The sequence below is a fragment of the Pongo pygmaeus genome, chromosome 2, assembly GCF_028885625.2.
Source record: "Pongo pygmaeus isolate AG05252 chromosome 2, NHGRI_mPonPyg2-v2.0_pri, whole genome shotgun sequence".
NCBI classification, from domain to species: Eukaryota; Metazoa; Chordata; class Mammalia; order Primates; family Hominidae; genus Pongo; species Pongo pygmaeus.
Window position 1 is genome coordinate 101,938,127 of NC_085930.1, and position 20,322 is coordinate 101,958,448.

General features: G+C 44.4%; 1 protein-coding gene across 4 annotated transcripts in view; it reads right to left on the reverse strand.

Annotated features, from left to right (window-relative positions):
- RAD54L2 (RAD54 like 2) overlaps positions 1–20,322 on the reverse strand; it is a 130,368-nt gene that overhangs the window by 15,399 nt on the left and 94,647 nt on the right. For all 4 annotated transcript variants that reach the window (XM_054479947.2, XM_054479945.2, XM_054479948.2 and 1 more), the window contains 12 exons: positions 19,423–19,605; positions 19,147–19,280; positions 17,402–17,598; positions 15,689–16,031; positions 14,871–15,048; positions 13,523–13,774; positions 13,194–13,312; positions 11,309–11,427; positions 9,217–9,316; positions 7,965–8,170; positions 7,431–7,603; positions 6,710–6,906 (listed from right to left, as the gene is read on the reverse strand). In XM_054479947.2, the coding sequence (XP_054335922.1) occupies positions 6,710–6,906; positions 7,431–7,603; positions 7,965–8,170; positions 9,217–9,316; positions 11,309–11,427; positions 13,194–13,312; positions 13,523–13,774; positions 14,871–15,048; positions 15,689–16,031; positions 17,402–17,598; positions 19,147–19,280; positions 19,423–19,605 (2,201 nt within the window). The remainder of the gene's footprint in view (positions 1–6,709; positions 6,907–7,430; positions 7,604–7,964; positions 8,171–9,216; positions 9,317–11,308; positions 11,428–13,193; positions 13,313–13,522; positions 13,775–14,870; positions 15,049–15,688; positions 16,032–17,401; positions 17,599–19,146; positions 19,281–19,422; positions 19,606–20,322) is intronic.

Sequence of the window (20,322 nt, forward strand, 5' to 3'; positions counted from 1 at the left end):
CTCTGATGGCCAGTGATGATGAACATTTTTTTCATGTGTCTGTTGGCTGCCTAAATGTCTTCTTTTGAAAAGTGTCTGTTCATATCCTTTAACCAGTTTTTGATGGGGTTGTTTGATTTTTTCTTGTAAATTTGTTTAAGTTCTTTGTGGATGCTGGATATTAGCCCTTTGTCAGATGGTTGGTTTGCAAAAATTTTCTCCCATTCTGTAGGTTGCCTGTTCACTCTGATGGTAGTTTCTTTTGCTGTGCAGAATCTCTTTAGTTTAATTAGATCTCATTTGTCTATTTTGGCTTTTATTGCCATTACTTTTGGTGTTTTAGTCGTGAAGTCCTTGCCCATGCCTATGTCTTGAATGGGATTGCCTAGGTTTTCATCTAGGGTTTTTATGATTTTAGGTCTAACATTTAAGTCTTTAATCCATCCTAAATTAATTTTTGTATAAGGTGTAAGGAAGGGATCCAGTTTCAGCTTTCTACATATGGCTAGCCAGTTTTCCCAGCACCATTTATTAAATAGGGAATCCTTTCCCCATTTCTTGTTTCTGTCAGGTTTGTCAAAGATCATATGGTTGTAGATGTGTGGTGTTATTTCTGAGGGCTCTATTCTGTTCCGTTGGTCTATATTTTGGTTTTGGTACCAGTACCATGCTGTTTTGGTTACTGCAGCCTTGTAGTATAGTTTGAAGTCAGGTAGCATGATGTCTCCAGCTTTGTTCTTTTTGCTTAGGATTGTCTTGGCAATGTGGGCTTGTTTTTGGTTCTATATGAACTTCAGTTTTTTCCAATTCTGTGAAGAAAGTCATTGGTAGCTTGATGGGGATGGCATTGAATCTATAAATTACCTTGGGCAGTATGGCCATTTTCACGATATTGATTCTTCCTATCTATGAGCATGGAATGTTCTTCTATTTGTTTGTGTCCTCTTTTATTTGTTGAGCAGTGGTTTGCAGTTCTCCTTGAAGAGGTCCTTCACATCCCTTGTAAGTTGGACTCCTAGGTATTTTATTCTCTTTGTAGCAACTGTGAATGGGAGTTCACTCATGATATGGCTCTCTGTTTGTCTGTTATTGGTGTATAGGAATGCCTGTGATTTTTGCCCACTGATTTTGTATCCTGAGACTTTGCTGAAGTTGCTTATCAGCTTAAGGAGATTTTGGTCTGAGATGATGGGGTTTTCTAAATATACGATCATGTCATCTGCAAATGGACAATTTGACTTCCTCTTTTCCTAATTGAATACACTTTATTTCTTTCTCTGGCCTGATTGCCCTAGCCAGAACTTCCAACACTATGTTGAATAGGAGTGGTGAGAGAGAGCATCCCTGTCTTATGCCAGTTTTCAAAGGGAAGGCTTCCAGTGTTTGCCCATTCAGTATGATATTGGCTGTGGGTTTGTCATAAATAGTTCTTATTATTTTGAGATACGTTCCATCAATACCTAGTTTATTGAGAGGTTTTTAGCATGAGGGGCTGTTGAATTTTGTCAAATGCCTTTTCTGCATCTATTGAGATAATAATGTGGTTTTTGTCTTTGGTTCTGTTTATGTGATGGATTACATTTATTGATCTGCGTATGTTGAACCAGCCTTACATCACAGGGATGAAGCCAACTTGATCTTGGTGGATAAGCTTTTTGATATGCTGTTGGATTCTGTTTGCCAGTATGTTATTGAGGATTTTCACATCGATGTTCATCGGGGATATTGGTCTAAAATTCTCTTTTTTTGTTGAGTCTCTGCCAGGCTTTGGTATCAGGATGATGCTGGCCTCATAAAATGAGTTAGGGAGAATTTCCTCTTTGTCTATTGATTGGAATAGTTTCAGAAGAAATGGTACCATCTCCTCTTTGTACCTCTGGTAGAATTCAGCTCTGAATCCATCTGGTCCTGGACTTTTTTTGGTTGGCAAGCTATTAATTATTGCCTCAATTTCAGAGCCTGTTGTTGGTCTATTCAGGGATTCAACTTCTTCCTGGTTTAGTCTTGGGAGGGTGTATGGGTCCAGGAATTTATCTATTTCTTCTAGATTTTCTAGTTATTTGCATAGAGGTGTTTAGAGTATTCTCTGATAGTAGTTTGTATTTCCGTAGGATTGGTGGTGATATCCCCTTTATCATTTTTTATTGCGTCTATTTGATTCTTCTTTCTTTTCTTCTTTCTTAGTCTTGCTAGCGTTCTATCTATTTTGTTGCTCTTTTCAAAAAACCAGTTCCTGAATTCATTGACTTTTTGAAGGGTTTTTTGTGTCTCTATCTCCTTTAGTTCTGCTCTGATCTCAGTTATTCTTGCCTTCTGCTAGCTTTTGAATTTGTTTGCTCTTGCTTCTCTATTTCTTTTAATTGGGATGTTAGGGTGTCGATTTTAGATATTTCCTGCTTTCTCTTGTGGGCATTGAGTGCTATAAATATCCCTCTACACACTACTTTAAATGTGTCCCAGATATTCTGGTACGTTGTGTCTTTGTTCTCTTTGGTTTCAAAGAACATCTTTATTTCTGCCTTCATTTCATTACTTACCCAGTAGTCATTCAGGAGCAGGTTGTTCAGTTTCCATGTAGTTGTGTGGTTTTGAGTGAGTTTTTAAATCCTGAGTTCTAATTTGATTGCACTGTGGTCTGAGAGACAATTTGTTTTGACTTCTGTCCTTTTACATTTGCTGAGGAGTGCTTTACTTCCAACTACGTGGTCAATTTTGGAATAAGTGCAATGTGGTGCTGAGAAGAATGTATATTCTATTGATTTGGGGTGGAGAATTCTGTAGATGTCTATTAGGTCTGCTTGGTCCAAAGCTGAGTTCAAGTTCTGGATATCCTTGCTAACCTTCTGTCTCGTTGATGTGTCTAATCTTGACAGTGGGGTGTTAAAGTCTCCCATTATTATTGTGTGGGAGTCTAAGTCTCTTTGTAGGTCTCTAAGGACTTGCTTTATGAATCTGGGTGCATATATATTTAGCATAGTTAGCTCTTCTTGTTGAATTGATTCATTTACCATCGTTAATGGCCTTGTCTCTTTTGATCTTTGATAGTTTAAAGTCTGTTTTATCAGGGACTAGGATTGCAACCTCTGCTTTTTTTTGCTTTCCATTTGCTTGGTAGATCTTCCTCCATCCCTTTATTTTGAGCTTCTGTGTGTCTCTGCACGTGAGATGGGTCTCCTGAATACACCACACTGATGGGTCTTGACTCTTTATCAAATTTGCCAGTCTGTGTCTTTTAACTGGGGCATTTAGCCCATTTTCATTTAAGGTTAATATTGTTATGTGTGAATTTGATCCTGTCATTATGATATTTGCTGGTTATTTTGCTCGTTAGTTGATGCAGTTTCTTCCTAGCATCAATGGTCTTTACAATTTGGCATGTTTTTGCAGTGGCTGGTACCGGTTGTTCCTTTCCATGTTTAGTGCTTTCTTCAGGAGGTCTCTTAAGGCAGGCCTGGTGGTGACAAAATCTCTCAGCATTTGAGGATTTTATTTCTCCTTCACTTATGAAGCTTAGTTTGGCTGGATATGAAATTCTGGGTTGAAAATTCTTTTCATTAAGAATGTTGAATATTGGCCCCCACTCTCTTCTGGCTTGTAGAGTTTCTGCAGAGAGATCCGCTGTTAGTCTGATGGGCTTCCCTTTGTGGGTAACCCCACCTTTCTCTCTGGCTGCCCTTAACATTTTTTCCTTCCTTTCAACCTTGGTGAATCTGACAATTATGTGTCTTGGGGTTGCTCTTCTCGAAGAGTATCTTTGTGGTGTTCTCTGTAGTTCCTGAATTTGAATGTTGGCCTGCCTTGCTAGGTTGGGGAAGTTCTCCTGGATAATATCCTGAAGAGTGTTTCCCAGCTTGGTTCCATTCTCCCTGTCACTTTCAGGTACACCAATCAAACGTAGATTTGGTCTTTTCACATAGTCCCATATTTCTTGGAGCCTTTGTTCGTTTCTTTTTACTCTTTTTTCTCTAAACTTTTCTCGCCTCATTTCATTCATTTGATCTTCAATCACTGATACATTTTCTTCTGCTTGATCGAATTGGCAACTGAAGCTTATGCATGTGTCATGTAGTTCTCGTGCCATGGTTTTCAGCTCCATCAGGTCATTTAAGGTCTTCTCTACACTGTTTATTCTAGTTAGCCATTTGTCTAATCTTTTTTCAAGGTTTTTAGCTTCCTTACGATGGGCTTGAACATCCTCTTTTAGCTTGGAGAAGTTTGTTACTACCGACCTTCAGAAGCCTGCTTCTGTCAACTCGTGAAAATCATTCTCTGTCCAGCTTTGTTCTGTTGCTGGCAAGGAGCTGTGATCCTTTGGAGAAGAGGTGCTCTGGTTTTTAGAATTTTCAGCTTTTCTGCTCCAGTTTCTCCCCATCTTTGTGGTTTTATCTACCTTTGGTCTTTGATGATGGTGACCTACAGATGGGGTTTTGGTGTTGATGTCCTTTTTGTTGATGTTGATGCTATTCCTTTCTGTTTGTTAGTTTTCCTTCTAACAGTCAGGTCCCTCAGCTGCAGGTCTGTTGGAGTTTGCTGGAGGTCCACTCCAGACCCTGTTTGCCTGAGTATCACCAGAGAAGGCTGCAGAACAGCAAATATTGCTGCCTGATCCTTCCTCTGGAAGCTTCGTCTCAGAGGGGCACCCGGCTGTATGAGGTGTCAGTCGGCCCCTACTGGGAAGTGTCTCCCAGTTAGGCTACACGGGGGTCAGGGATCCACTTGAGGAGGCAGAGTGTCCATTCTCAGAGCTCAAACTTCGTGCTGGGAGAACCACTGCTCTCTTCAGAGCTGTCAGACAGGGACGTTTAAGTCTGCAGAAGTTTCTGCTGCCTTTTGTTCAGCTATGCCCTGCCCCCAGAGGTGGAATCTACAGAGGCAGGCAGGCCTGGTTGAGCTACGGTGGGCTCCACCCAGTTGGAGCTTCTGGGCCGCTTTGTTTACCTACTCAAGCCTCAGCAATGGCAGACGCCTCTCCTCCAGCCAGGCTGCTGCCTTGCAGCTCGATCTTGGACTGCTGCGCTAGCAGTGAGCAAGGCTCCGTGGGCGTGGGACCCACTGAGACAGGTGCGAGATATAATCTCCTGGTGTGCCATTTGCTAAGACCGTTGGAAAAGCGCAGTATTTGGGTGGCAGTGTCCTGATTTTCCAGGTACAGTCTGTCATGGCTTCCCTTGGCTAGGAAAGGAAAATCCCCAGACCCCTTGAGTTTCCCAGGTGACGTGATGCCCCAACCTGCTTCGGCTCACCCTCTGTGGGCTGCACCCATTGTCTAACCAGTCCCAGTAAGATGAACCAGGTACCTCAGTTGGAAATGCAGAAATCACCTGTCTTCTGCGTTGATCACAGTGGGAGCTGCAGCTTGTTTGTTTTTAACATGAGAGTCTTAGTAAGGAAAAAAATTTTAGGCTGGGCATGGTGGCTCACACCTGTAATGACAACATTTTGGGAGGCTGATATGGAAGAATCACTTGAGCCCAGGAGTTCAAGACCAGTCTGGGAAACATAGTGAGACCTCATCTCGAGTAAAAGAAAAAAAATTTTTTTTTGAGACGGAGTTTCACTATTGTTGCCCAGGCTGAAGTGCAATGGCGCGATCTTGGCTCACCAAAACCTCTGCTTCCCAGGTTTAAGCAATTCTCCTGCCTCAGCCTCCCGAGTAGCTGGGATTACAGGCACGCAGCACCACACCCGGCTAATTTTTGTATTTTTAGTAGAGATGGGGGTTTCTCCATGTTGGTAAAGCTGATTTTGAACTCCCGACCTCAGGTGATCCACCCACCTCGACCTCCCAAATTGCTGGGATTACAGGCGTGAGCCACTGTGCCCAGCCAAAAAAATGTTTTTAATTAGCCAGGCATGGTGATGCACACCTGTAATCCCAGCTACTTGGGAGGCTGAGGTGTGAGGATCACTTGAGCCCAGCAGGTCGAGGCTGCAGGGAGCTGTGATCGCACCACTGCACTCCAGCCTAGGTAACAGAGTGACACCCTGTCGCAAAAAAAGAAAGAGAAAATTTAAATCTGTTCCCATCAAATAAAATAATTATTTTTAATTCAAGATAATCAAATAATTAAAAATGCAAACTACTGAATCAGGTAGCAGATCTGATCAGTAAGTGGAGGGTGAGAGTTGTGAGGCACTATCTTGAAATAAAAAAAAAAAATTAAACCTAGATAACTGTTCTATAATATTTTACAAGGAGCCTCTCTCACTGCTTAGCACTTGACTTCCATTCTGTTAATATTCTGAACAAGTCTAGATGTTGTACTCAAAAAAGAGATTTTTTGGTTCCAGATCATGGCACAGACACAGAATGGAATCCCCTTAGGAGCAGCAGGATTCCCTGACTGTAATCTGAGGGAACAGAGCCTTCATCCTTGAACACCACTTCTAAGTGAGGCCTAGGACTAAGGTGCTAGGAGTAAGATGCACCTGTGTGGAATGGCTGGGCCTCTTTTTGGGAAGCTTTATCCCCGACTCCTACCCAGGTGTCCAGAAACACTCTCCTGGGTCACGGGCCAGCAGCTCACTTTTCCAGGTAGGGCAGTCAAAACCAGAAACATTTAAAACACCAGGGCTGCTGAACTGCTTTCACACTTACCCTAGAGCAGAGCCTGTCAATTCACAGCAGTCAAGGAACAAGTTGTAGGCTCTGCCTTTGTTTAAAATATGAACAAGTTGAAAGGTGTTTGTGCCTGGCCCAGCAGCAGACCCTCCCCTTTCAGCGACTCACCAGTTTCTCTGGCTGAAGGCGGGGATGCTGGTCAGGCTCTGATCGCTGGCAGGGTAATACTGCGCATACGATGGGCGGGTATAGGGGACTGATGTGCGTTTGTCTTCCTCATAGCTTTTCTTTGCTGCTTTTTTCTCAGCCTTGGTTAACTTGTGATCCTTTCGGTTCAAGAGCAATGACTCATGCTCGAAAGGCTCCTGGGGACACAGGAGGATGTTGATTTAGTTACCAACATGGCTGATGGATAATGAGCCTTACTTTAAGACCAAGAAAAGAGCTGGCTGTCTCCAGCACTAGCGAAGAGACTGCTCAGAGATACACAGGCAGTTTTACTGTCTTTCTGTCAAGAGTATAATTTATAGCTCTAACCTAGTACCAGCTTTAGACATCTAAGCCTGCCTTCCCTATCAAAAGAATGGGGGAGTTCAGAGAATTAACAAACTACATTTTTAGAACTTTCCCCCTCTCTTTCTGCTAAGAAGACTCACACTGGCCAAATTACTATACATGGCTAATCTTAGCACTCCCAGGACCAGATTAGGGGATGGGGTAAGTGGTTGGGGGCAGGGAGGGGGACTGAGTGGGGCAAGAAAAAGAAGTCCTGGAGTCCAAGTCACCTGCATGAAACATCACCTCAGATGAAGAAAACAAGCTTACAAGACAAACCTCCTTTGACAGAGAGACTGCCACTCTGGGGATTGCATGCATACCAAGTTCTTACCTTGGTGATGAGGTGAGGGTACTTCAGACAGGCCAGTTGCAGGACTGACTCCTTGATCCCCTTTACGTTCAAGGAAACTTGGGGAGCTGGCTCCTTCTCGACAAAGTGCAGTAGGTTTTCCACCTCTTTCCGGGTGAAGTTCAGCATTGGATTTAGATCATCCACCACCCGATCTAGAAGGATAAAGACATGAAGAAAGTCAGCACATGGCATTAAAAACTGTAAAGGTCACTAATAATGAAAAGTCATCCCATATCTGAAAGTCAAAGACTAGGTCTGAGGTGCTGGTGACATTGGAAACATCATATAAGGGGAAAACTTGTATAACGAGCTTGGCTGTTATCATTAAACTCACCTTCAACAAGTTGAGGTCAATTACCTTTTAAGCAATTTGAATCAGAATGAGATAGGAGGAAATGCTGGCTTTCTCGAAGCCTGCCTGTGTTCCCATATCCTGCTCCTCTCCCACCCTTGATACTAAAAGGATGGTAGCCTGTATAGATGTGCCTCTCCGAAGTCTGGAAGATGGCCCACCTGACATGCCCTGCTTGGAAATCTGACGGTCATAGATCTTCTTTTCTAGAGTGTAATCAGCCACAAGGCGATAGATGTAACAGGGCTTTTTCTGGCCGTAACGGTATACCCGACATACTGCCTGGGCATCATGGCAAGGGTTCCAGGAAGCATCAAACACCACCACTCGGTTGGCACCAATCAGATTCACACCCAAGCATCCGGCCCTTTAAAAGACAAGCCAACAATCACAGAGCCTTTAGTCTTAAAGAAGGTTTTCAAATCAGTTTTGCCCTCTGTGACTTCTACTCCAATATTACTCTGTCCTAAGCCCTAAGCACAACATACTCAAGGATTTTGCTGTCCTGCTGATAAACAGTACATTCTTCAAGCACTGAAAATTGTGCCCTGAAATCCAACATGAAAGTGTCTACCAGCTCAGAAAGAAAACTCACTCTCCTCTGTAACAAGTAAGGCCCCCGCATCCTGGCCTTGGAGTGATGTTCCTTGGTGAGGGGAAACTTCTGCACACAGATGTTTCTACTATTTTTAGTCTAACAGCTTAAGAGAATGACTGGCTTACATCCTGCCAAGGGCATTACGATGGCAGAAGGCAGCACAGCCTTCAAGCTGCTTGGCATGAGACAATACCATCAGCCTTTTACAGTTACCTTGTACTTTCTACTTTTTAAAGCACTTTCATATTCATCACATCATCTAAGCCTCATAACACCCCTGAGAGAAAAGCCAATTAAAACCCTTGAGTATTTTGTTGTTGTTGTTTGTTTGCTTGTTTTTAAATGAGACGGGGTCTCACTCTGTCACTTAGGCTGGAATGCAGTGGCTCAATCACAGCTCACTGCAGCTTCGACCTCTCAGACTTAAGCCATCCTCCCGCCTCTGCCTCCCAAGTAGCTTGGACCACATGCGCATGCCACCACACTCAGCTAATTGTTTGATTTTTTGTACAGACAAGGTCTCAGTATCTTGAACCCCTGGGTTCAAGCAATCCTCCCACCTTGGCCTCCCAAAGTGCTGGGGTTACAGGCATGAGCCAGAACCATTGTTAATGAAGGTCTCAAAAAATTTTATGATACTATCATGACTGCCCTGCTAACCTAATTTCCTTTTGAAGTCCCCTCTCTGACCCCCCAAAACAAGTTACAAACCTGAGCTGATCTCTTCTGAGGGAACTTGGAGTTTTGGGGTACCAGCCCAGGTGGCCAAGTGCCTGAACAGATTCCTTTGACCTCCCCTCTTGGGATCCACTCACCTTGTAGAGAGAAGGAACAGCCAGGTGGTGAGGTTGCTGGGATCATTGAACTGATTAATGAGCCGCTCCCTCTCAAAGGCAGGGGTGCTACCATCTAGCCCTAGGAAGGAAGGAAAACCATAAGAAGTGGATATATTAGAGCAAGGATATACAGCAAAATCACTAGGCAAATGTGTTTTAAAGAGCAAAACAAACAGAAACACAACAGTGCTCAGATCTCACCCCTTGGACGTATCATGGGTCTACAGTAAGTAAGGCCCAGGCATCTATAATTTGAAAATACCCCCAGGTGATTCTCACGTGCACCATGGATTATAAACTACATTTCTCCCCTTTACTATCTTAGGTCAATTCTAAAGCCAAGAATCCTAGACTTCAGAGTGTAGAGTAATCACCTAGGGAATTTGGAAAATACTGGCTCAAGGTGACCTCTCTGCCTCAGCCTTGTGAGTCCTGGTGAGTGCAGGACTAAGGATTTTGATATGGATGATGTTCCTCCACCAGAAATCTGCATTTTTAACAAGCTCCTGAAGCTAAGAACTTGCTGTAAAGAGACATAAAGGAAATACATCTGGAACAGTAGGATGGAACACATGAATGAAAGGAGGGAAGCTCCAAAGAGGGAGAAAAAATAGGCTTTAGGGCCAGGCACAGTGGCTCACACCTGTAATCCCAACAGTTTGGGAGGCGAAGGCGTGCAGATCACGATGTCAAGAGATCCAGACTATCCTGACCCACATGGTGAAACCCCGTCTCTACTAAAAATACAAAAATTAGCTGGGCGTGGTGGCCTGTGCCTGTAGTCCCAGTACTTGGGAGGCTGAGGCAGGAGAATCGCTTGAACCTGGGAGACGGAGGCTGCAGTTGAGCCGAGATCACGCCACTGCACTCCAGCCCGGCAACAGAGTGAGACTTCGTCTCAAAAAAAAAAGACTTCAGTTAAGAAGCATAAATAGCAATGGCAACACTTGTCATCTTGAGTAAACGGCAAAGCTAAGGGCATGAAATACCACATGGAAAACTGAATTACTACTGTTGTAGGAAGCAACAGTTTAATTGCTTGGTACTGGGGTTCTATGTCAGGACCCCAACATACTTTTCCAACCTGAGTTCCAACAGTTCCCAAACACAGCTCACCACTGATTCATAGGGCAAGTTCTGAGCCACATCTTGTGCTGGGGGTCTTCTTGCTACTCCCTGAACCTCCAGTTCTCTAAATCCTTCCACTAAGGCAGTGGTTCTCAATGAGGGCGATTTCTCCATACTCCCACTCCCCATGGGACATTTGGCAATGTCTAGAGATATTTTTGGTTGTCAAAACTGAGAGATACTACTGCCATCTAGTGAGTAGAAACCAAGCATGCTACTAAATGTCGTACAATATACAGGACAGCCCCTTACAACAAAGAATTATCTGGCCCAAATGTCAGCAGTGCTGAGGTCTGTATTTCTCAACTTTTTTTTCATTACCACCCCACGAAGGAATGACTTTTTTTTCCCAATGACACTATGTCCTCCATGAAATTTAATACCACAGATATACTGTATATCTGTTTATGTACTGTATGTACTGTGACTTACATATTTTAAAAGTTAAGATTTCCACCCCCTGCTCAAAAAAAAAAAAAAGTTCATCCCCTTAAAGTATTATCTCTCCAACAGAGAATGCATGATCTAGGCTTGTGTTCACTCTGATCTTTCAGCCTGGAATGATCCTCAGGCTACACTAGCCCTGTGTATTCAAATCCTCCCCATTTCTGAGACACCTTAGCTAATCATCCTCACCACAGTGATTCTATCCTCCTTAGAACCGAAGTTAGGGGCACTCAATTGTTCTTGAATTGTCACATCTCAGATGAAGAGAAGGACTACGCCTTCTATTTCTCTACACTCTCCCATCTCTCTCAATCCCCCAGCCCCTAGTACAGTACCTTGTACACAACAGCTGGCTCTTAGTATCCCCCTGCTCCTTGGCTAATCACAAATATTCCTATGCATTTGATGGAGTGGAGAAAGAGAAAGAGAGAGAAGGAAAGGAAACCCTTAAGCAGACCTTGCCAAGCCTTCAAGAACAATGCAACAATGAACTCACGGAAGTAGGTGATGTTTCGAACCCACTTCTGTGCTCCTTGCCCCTCGGCACCAGGTGGACAGGGTACTTCTCGTTTTCCAAGGAATTCCTCGATGAGAGCCAAGGTGGATAGACTCTGGCTGAAATGGAAAACATTTCGTTCAGATGGCTCCCAGAATCGAGGGAACATTGTTCCCAATAGGTCCATACTCTTGTGCAACTTTCTGACAATGGGAGCTCCCACAACCTACCACTGATAAGAGGTAACTCTAGGCTGGGCACGGTGGCTCAAGCCTATAATCCCAGCACTTTGGGAGGCCGAGGCAGGTGGATCACCTGAGGTCAGGAGTTCGAGACCAGCCTGGCCAACATGGCAAAACCCCATCTATACTAAAAATACAAAAATTAGCTGGGTGTGGTGGCACACGCCTGTAATCCCAGCTATTTGGGAAGCTAAGGCAGGAGAATCACTTGAACCCAGGAGGCGGAGGCTGCAGTGCAGGATCACGCCATTGCACTCCAGCCTGGGCAACAAGAGTGAAACTCTGTCTCAGAAAAAAAAAAAAAGAGGGGGTAACTCTAGGTCGCGAACAGTGGCTCACACCTGTAATCCCAGCACTTGGGAGTTCAGCACTTGGGAGGCTGAGGACGGATCACCTGAGGTCAGGAGTTCGAAACCAATCTGGCCAACATGATGAAACTCCATCTCTACTAAAAATCCAAAAATAATTAGCCTGGCATGGTGGCACGTGCCTGTGGTCCCAGCTACTCAGGAGACTGAAGCAGGAGAATCGCTTGAACCTGGGAGGTGGAAGATGCAGTGAGCCAAGATCACACCACTGCACTCCAGCCTGGGCAGGAAGAGTGAAACTCCATCTCAAAAAAAAAGAAAAAGAAAAAGAAAAAGAAACAGAGAGAGGTAACTCTACCAAGAACAACCAAGGGTATCCTTCCTAGCGCATAATGGGAGCAGAGTCATCCACATACTTACGACTACCACCACACTGAAAAAATACTCTCTTCATTCTTCACTTGCACAGTTGAAAATTTCTGGGGTTTAGCTCAATGCAGAGTAACAAATAGCATTCAGCATTAAACACTACCACTGCATGAATATACATCAGATATGATTACGGGTTTTACTAGAGAGCCAAAATCACTTGACTGCTTCCAAGATATCATGAGAGCCAGTGTCCTTAGAAGTGATCCATAAAATCAACACTAGGCTCTCCCCAAGCTAAAATCACTGCTGTCCTCTCAAAGTGTGTCACATGTGGAAGCCCTCATTCTGAGGCTCCTGAGCCAGGCTCCCGCCACTTGGCTCTTCTTGGAGCATAATCTGGTCAGATTATAAAGAAGGAGAAGCAATCAACTTCGTTTTCCTGGAGAGTCAAGCCTTAATGAGACTCAAAGCTCTAGCCAGACTGAGAATATAACTCCAGAGCAAACTACATCACTTATTTGGCTTTAAAGACAAAGCTTAAAACTAAAATAAAAGGTTGGGGTGGGATAGAAGATTAAACCAAGGGTCAGCAAACATTTTCTGTAAAAGGACAGACAGCAAATAGTTTAGGCTTTCTTTGCCACATAGAATCTCTGCTGCATATTCTTTGTATGTTTTTTATAACCTTTTAAAAATGTAAAAACTACCCTTAGCTCTCAAAGTAAACAAAAACAGGCCAGAATTTGAAAGATTAGACTCCAGTGCTAACCTAGGGTTCTAAATTGTTCTCTGTGGAGAAATCAAATTGGGCAATGAAAGAAACTCCAAGAGACAGACAACATGCAAGAAGGTCCTTCACAATAGCACTTGGGGGAGGCGGGGGTGGCCTTGGTCTTGCTCTGCGGTGGTTTTGTCATTCTTTACCATAGACACACAGCCCTAAATGGAAGTTTCTCATCCTACCTAAACACAAGGATCTTGTCCCCAAGGTTCACACTTTCCTCAATTAGGTGGAAAAGCAGTACCATCTTGGGAGAGTTTTCTAGGACTCCAGTCTGGTAATTAGTCAGAAGGTCCTTGGCCTGCAAGAGAGAAACAAGGCAGCTTAGAGCAGGTCCAAGGCCAGATCACTAGAAATAAAATTATTTCCTTCCAAGACAGCAGCTCACTGGCCACCTTTATAATTCCATACAGAGACCCTAGCCATGCATCCCTACCCCTTCCCCAGGCAGGGCTTGCACCATCCCTTCTCAGCAATAGTTTATGGTTCCTGAAGGATCTGCTTGACTCACCCATTCATATGTGACAATGTTGTTGCCTCGCTCCTGGAAAGGGTTGAAGCCAACGCCCTGTAGGAACTTGCTATTGGTTGCCTCTCCCATTGAGGAAGCCAAGGTGCTATCCTCTCCCTTGCCTTTTGTTCCCTGTGGTGGACAGCGGGCACTGGTCCCCGCAGAGCCAAGTTCTTCCACGTCTAGGTCCTGCTCATTGGCCAAGCTCTCCTTCTGAAGGGCTTCATACAGCACATCAGGGTGATTCCAGATCTGAGGTTCAAGGAAAGGGAGAGGAGACACAGGACAAAGAACATTCCAAGGGTGTCCCAAGGAGTCTGGAAACACATACTTGCTCAAACACACATGTCCCACAATAAACACTGTCACACCAAAAATTAAAGTCAGAGCCCTTCACAGCCAAAGGGCCTGCATATTTGTTTTGATTACCAGTTCTGGTCACCATGACACATGAATGGCAGCAAGCATACCAGGAGCCATGCCAGTAAGTATGTTTGATACATAATCAAAAAAGCTGTCACAAGCCTTTTTGACATTCTTATTCAAATAAGAGTAAGAATGTTCCAGTTTCACAGTGTGGCTACAGTCTACTACTGTATAAAACTATAGACAAAATGTATCTGACTTATAGTAGACCAATCACATATCATTTCACAGAGTATTCCTAGCAAGAGTTGAGAACTCCCAGGAGAAGAGAGGAAAGGAAGAAGGAAGGATGCAGTGATACCAAAGCATCATCACAGACCATGTTTGCCTTAGTTTCCTGGCCTTGACCCAGAACTGTGGCTATAAGAGATATATTTGGAAACCCCTCTTGTCCCCAGACACATACCTTCTGCTGACTTATTAAAGCAGTGGTCAATTAAGAATAATACCTAACAGGTCTGCTGAAGAGTAGCCGGGGTAGAGGTATGAAGTCAATGAAACAGGTCCCTCAACAAAAGAATGAGAGAGGTCTCAATCTGATTAAGTATGGAATCCAATGGAAGGTACCCCTAATAACTTGTCTAAGCTATATTTCTCTTCAATTCTGATTATGCTAGCAGTCAAAAACACTGCCCCACAGTATTTTTCCATTAATCCCCTTGGGATAACAAGTTGTGCAGCTGAGGTGCACACTGCAGGGAGCATCAGTTATATTACACTGTGTGAATGGCACCCCCAGGAGTTATGTGGTACACAACCATCACCTCTCTCCTTGGAGCCCCCAAACCTCCAGTGCAGTGAACTGAGGTGGTCCCCTCTCACTTTATTTTTCCTTTATTGAAGACTCTCAGTAGGAGTAACTCCCTTGGGACCATGTGTAAACTTAGTCCCCATCTCAATCTTCCCTGAGGCCCCAATGCACCTTGCAACACACACAGAATGCCTTAAGGGGGTTCAGCCCCAGCCAACCGCTGCTACCACAGTCCCGGAAGCGATCCATGAACTGTGTGTACAAATCTCGCTGGATCTTGGAGAGCCGCACGAGGATCACATTTTCTTCCTTGGCAGGGAGATGAATCTTCAGCACAGTGTGGCCTCTCCTATGGAGGCAAACAGAACAGAAATGGCAAGGTAGTGTGGCCGGGAGGGGTCAGCACAAGATAAAAACAGAGCCTTTTGCACTCCTGCCACACCTCCCTCTTGAGGATCTCAACATGCACTGCAGCCTTGCAATAATGCAGAGTGGTTCAACAACCAAGAAGAAACTCACCTTAAGGATGAAAACTAACACTAAGAGGCAGAGTGACCTGTCCCAGGTCATGTCTGACTGCATGACAGAGACAGGGGAACTTGAGGTTCTCACTTTAATCTGGGCTGCCTCTCTGAGCTTTCGCTCCATACGCCATCTCAACAAGGAAAAATGAGGGGTCTGATTTAGACTAGCCTAAGGTAAGTCAGCAGAATGGTACCTTTTTCTTGCTTCTCTCAGCAAGTAAGACAGGTGTCTCCAGTACCTTTAAAGATAACTTTTGAGAGAAGCACTTCTAGGCCAAACTTTCAGAGAACTGAAACAGTGGATATCCACCATCTGCTAGCTTGTCACAGGAAGCAAAGTTTTACTACTGCTCCAGGGAAGGGGCCCTCCTACTCCAACACCCTATCCTGTATAACAGGCTTGGCATGCCCTTGGCAACAGGGCCCTCTGAAAATTCAGGAAGCAGGACCCTGAGGATGGCTCACCTCTGCACAAAGCCCTCCAGAAGACTGTGCAGGACATGGCTCCGGTACCGCATGAGGCGGACGTCCTGAGGTGTGCTGTCAATACATTGCCCATTCAGGATAGGGCGTTCAAACATGTTGCTGAACTCCTGCCGGGTGCCAAGGAAGTCTGGGCGCACAAAGTCCACCATGCACCAGTACTCAATGAGGTTGTTTTGCAGAGGGTACCCAGTCAGCACCACCCGGCGGCGAGAGCGGATATTCTTCAGAGCCTGTGAGGTGCTGGCCTGGCAGTTTTTGATGCGGTGTCCCTCATCACAGATTACTACATCAGGGCCAGGGCGGCATAAAGCCTTCTCAAACTCTAGGGAGGGAAGAGGATCCGGAGTCAGAGGGTGACAGGGCCTGCTCTTAGTCAATAATATGAGAAGTAGGGGTGCACCCTGGAGGAGACAGAAGAAATGAAGGAAGCAGGAAAGCAAGAGTCAGCCGTCCTTGGTGAGAGGGTGCCAGCCATTCAAGCTCCTGGATATGACTGGTATGACTTGGTATGAATGCTAATCTGGCAGTTGACTCTTTTTTTTTCTTTTTTGAGACAGAGTCTCATACTGTCGTCCAGGCTGGAGTGCAATGGCGCAATCTCCGCTCACGGCAACCTCTGCCTCCCGGGTTCAAGTGATTCACCTGCCTCAGCCTTCCAAGTAGCTGGGATTAGAGGCATGCGTCACCATGCCTGGCTAATTTTTTGTATTTTTAGTAGAGATGGGGTTTCACCATGTTGGCCAGGCTGATCTCGAACTCCTGACCTCGTTATCTGCCTCTGGCAGTTGACTCTTGCAATAAATATCCCTTTCCCCCGTTCCGTTCCTTTCCTTACTTTATTTTTCTTTATGTGAAAAGTATAACTGACTTGCATTCCTAGGGCTTAGACCAACTGGGCAGCAGAGAGAGGGACCTTATAGAGTGCCAGCCTAGGATTAAAAATGCATCTGGATGAAACCAACAGGAATAATCCAGACACTTTAGTGGGCTCTCACCATTGCCAGTGTCTTGACTCCATCTGAGGGCTGGCTGGTAGGAGCTAGCTAAAGGACAGGGTCTTCCCGCAGTTATTCTCCAGTCATTGCTAAATGGCAAATTCATCCCAGCTCTACCATAGAAGCAAACCTAGAACAAACATAATCTCATAGATGAAGAGACTTCTAAAGTGAAATGGCCTCTGAACCCTTAAAAACTTTCTTCCCCAAATGAGCAAAGGCCTCTTAGAAGATGGAGTAGAATTAGAACTATGACAGGAATGGTTTTCACTAAAAGCAACTGGGATGAATTCTTTTTTATAAATTCACAAACAATAGTATTACTACTTTGTCTTTATATTAGTGATTTAAACACTTTATATTTTCTTCATGCTTTCTCAGAACATCTCTAGAAAGTGGTAAAGGAAATGGTTACTATTCCAACTGTTCTGTAAGAGAAACACGGATAGACGAACAGAGGAATCTCCCCCAAGCCAGTGGGTGGCCTGGCCTAACCATAACTGCACAGCTGGCAGAGAAAGCAGTACCTTCTAAGAGCCATTGGAGTCATCCTACTCATCTTGGGAACCAGGATTTTTGGTCCATGATAACAATGCACATCAATAATGCACTTTACATCTGACTAGGTGCTATTAGTAGACATGATTTCTTTTTTCCTGAAACACCAACAAGAGTATTCCTGGGATAGGCTGCCCACCTCTCCGAAACTCCTGCTGCCGATCTTCCTCATCTAGATCAATGATGACTGGGTGAGAACGTTTCTTGGTTTTCTTCGGTCTACCTGTGGCAAATGATTTCTTCAGAGTGAGGAGTCTGTACATCTCATACCCCATCAGCAGCACGCCACCCTCTGACACCCAATCAGCCATCACTTTAGCACGAGATGCCATCGTCCTGCAAGATGAACAGAGAAAATTGTGTGAGATGTGAATTATATCTCAAGAATTATTGTTTCTGCTGCTCCCAAGGAAGAATTGCTCACAATCAAAGCTGTGTTGATGTACATTCAGAACTTCTTATTACCAAAGATTTCATGTGGCAGCAAGCACAGGGCTAGCCTACCACCCAAGAACCTCCCATCATCCCAGAGAAACTAATTGCACTCAGGATGAACTGGATCATTGATGGTGGTTAAACAGCAAGAAACATAGCAATTCAACTACATAAGGCAAGAGAAAATGACAACCCCCTTGGATATTCAGACATGACTACAACTCAACATTTGAAGGAGCATTTCAATCCCATGATAAATACAAGGTCACAGAAGGAAGGGCAACATTCTGTAGTTTACTTGCCTGGGCTCAAGTGAATAAAGAGCCACAAACAGTAAAGAGGAAAGAGAAGAAGAGAACAGATGACCCTCAGTAAGTCATTCCACTTCCAAACACCAGAGCCCTCACTGTATTTCACTGATTGCATGTGGACTAAAAGTCCTGAATGAGCAACCACCTGTGAGGTCAACTAATCATCTCCTCATTTTTATGTGTGTGTCCAAACATCACAAAAGGCACCCTCTGAAAAAAAATACAGTAAAGTCTACTTTCTCAATTATCCACACCAATGAGGGGAAAGGTTAGCATGTAGAGCTGGTTTGTTGGATCAAGAAATAGCTTTAGACTTTTGGAAATCAGGTTGACTTTATGGCATACATATATAGATAATTTTATTTAAATCTAAAACAAAGCAAGGCTTACACCTTTCAAAGCTTTGGGAGTTGTACCATTAAAGGTCAATTGCAGACCAGTGCTTAAAAGAAGTGACTAACGGTTAGGTTTTTAAGAAAAGTGAAATGTAATAAGTAAAAAATTAGACAGTAGAGGCCAGGCATGGTGGCTTACGCCTGTAATCCCAACACTCTGGGAGGACAAGGTGGGCGGATCACCTGAGGTCAGGAGTTCGAGACCAGTCTGGCCAACATGGCAAAACCCCGTCTCTATTAAAAATACAAAAATTAGCCGGACATGGTGGTGGGTGCCTGTAATCCCAGCTACTCGGGAGGCTGAGGCAGGAGAATCACTTGAACCTGGTAAGCAGAGGTTGCAGTGAACTGAAATCGCACCACTGCACTCCAGCCTGGGTGACAGAACAAGACTCTGTCTCAAAAAAAAAAAAAAAAAAAAATCAGACAGTGGAAAGATCCATTGTTTCGTGTTGAATTTTACTATGATATGCATGGGAAAATATGACCATGCCCACATATTTTTCAATATAAAAGTCTTCTAAAGCAGAACACAGGAAATTTCTCAGGCTACTTAACTCTGGCTTTCCTGAAAAGCTAGGTAGAGAAAAAAATGAGTAGCAAGAACAGAGAAAATGATACATCAAGAAACCAAAAACAAATTGAGATGCACAGGCTACACACTCAAAGAGACTGCCTTAACATCAGATCCTGGACAGAAGTCTGAAAGGAAAGGGGCAGAGAGGAAAGCGCAGGCCACCTACTTGTGCTCATCATTCAAGATGTGAACTTTAAAGAACCGAGGCTGGACTTCTTCAGGCTTGTTGTCAGCCGGGAGGGCTTCAGGAGGTGGAAGCCACATGTTGAATTCTGCCAGCCAATTCTGAAGAGTATTAACCTATTAGAAAGCCAAGTCCAAAAAGAGAGTTTTATGGAACAAACTCAGAGCTGAGCTCATCAAGCTTTTTGGTGCCCAGTAAAGGCATTAATGCAGAGCTCTTCAGGAGTGACTTAAGTGGTGCCTTCCCAAAAACTCTTACCGGCACAATGGCAAGGACTGTTTTGGCGGGCGTGTGGCGGAAGAGGACGTCGATGAAAGAGATCACTTGCAAAGTTTTCCCCAGACCCATGCTGTGGGCCAGAATACAGCCAAAGCCACTGCTGGTCTTAAACCTCTCCAGGGACTCCACTAGGTTATCGTAAAGGAACCGGATCCCGCCAATCTGACAAGGGACAAAGACAAATGTCAGAGGGGCTCACAAAGATGAGGGCTCCAGTTTTTACTCACTTTGTAAATAGTAAGAATTAAGTAAATGAGAAGGTGTTATAATAGATAGCAGGTGTGGATGGCCATAAACGATTCCCTGTACCTTGATTGGTCTACTTGCTGGTGACAGTCCTCTTGGAAAAAACAGAAAAGGATTCACTAGTACAGTGTAACACCCCACGTAATACATGAATAGGTAGTGTCAAATTCCTGACAGGATCTTTCAATCAGCTTGGCTTCACTCAGCATCGGAAAGCTCACCTTCTTAAGGGAGCCCATTCCATAGGAGTAGTTTGTTTTTGTTGTTGTTTTTGAGACAGAGTCTCGCTCTGTCGCCCAGGCTGGAGTGCAGTGGTGCTATCTCAACTCACTGCAACCTCCACCTCCCGGGTTCAAGCGATTCTCCTGCCTCAGCCTCCAGAGTAACTGGGATTACAGGCATATGCCACCATGCCCGGCTAATTTTTGTATTTTCAGTGGAGACACGGTTTCACCATGTTGCCCAGGCTGGTCTTGAACTCCTGACCTCAGGTGATCTGCCCCCCTCGGTCTCTCAAAGTGCTAGGATTACAGGCATGAACCACTGTGCCCAGCCACATAGGAGTAGTCCCTATTGCTAAAAGTTCTTTTTTTTTTTTTTTTGAGACGGAGTCTTGCTCCGTCACCAAAGCTG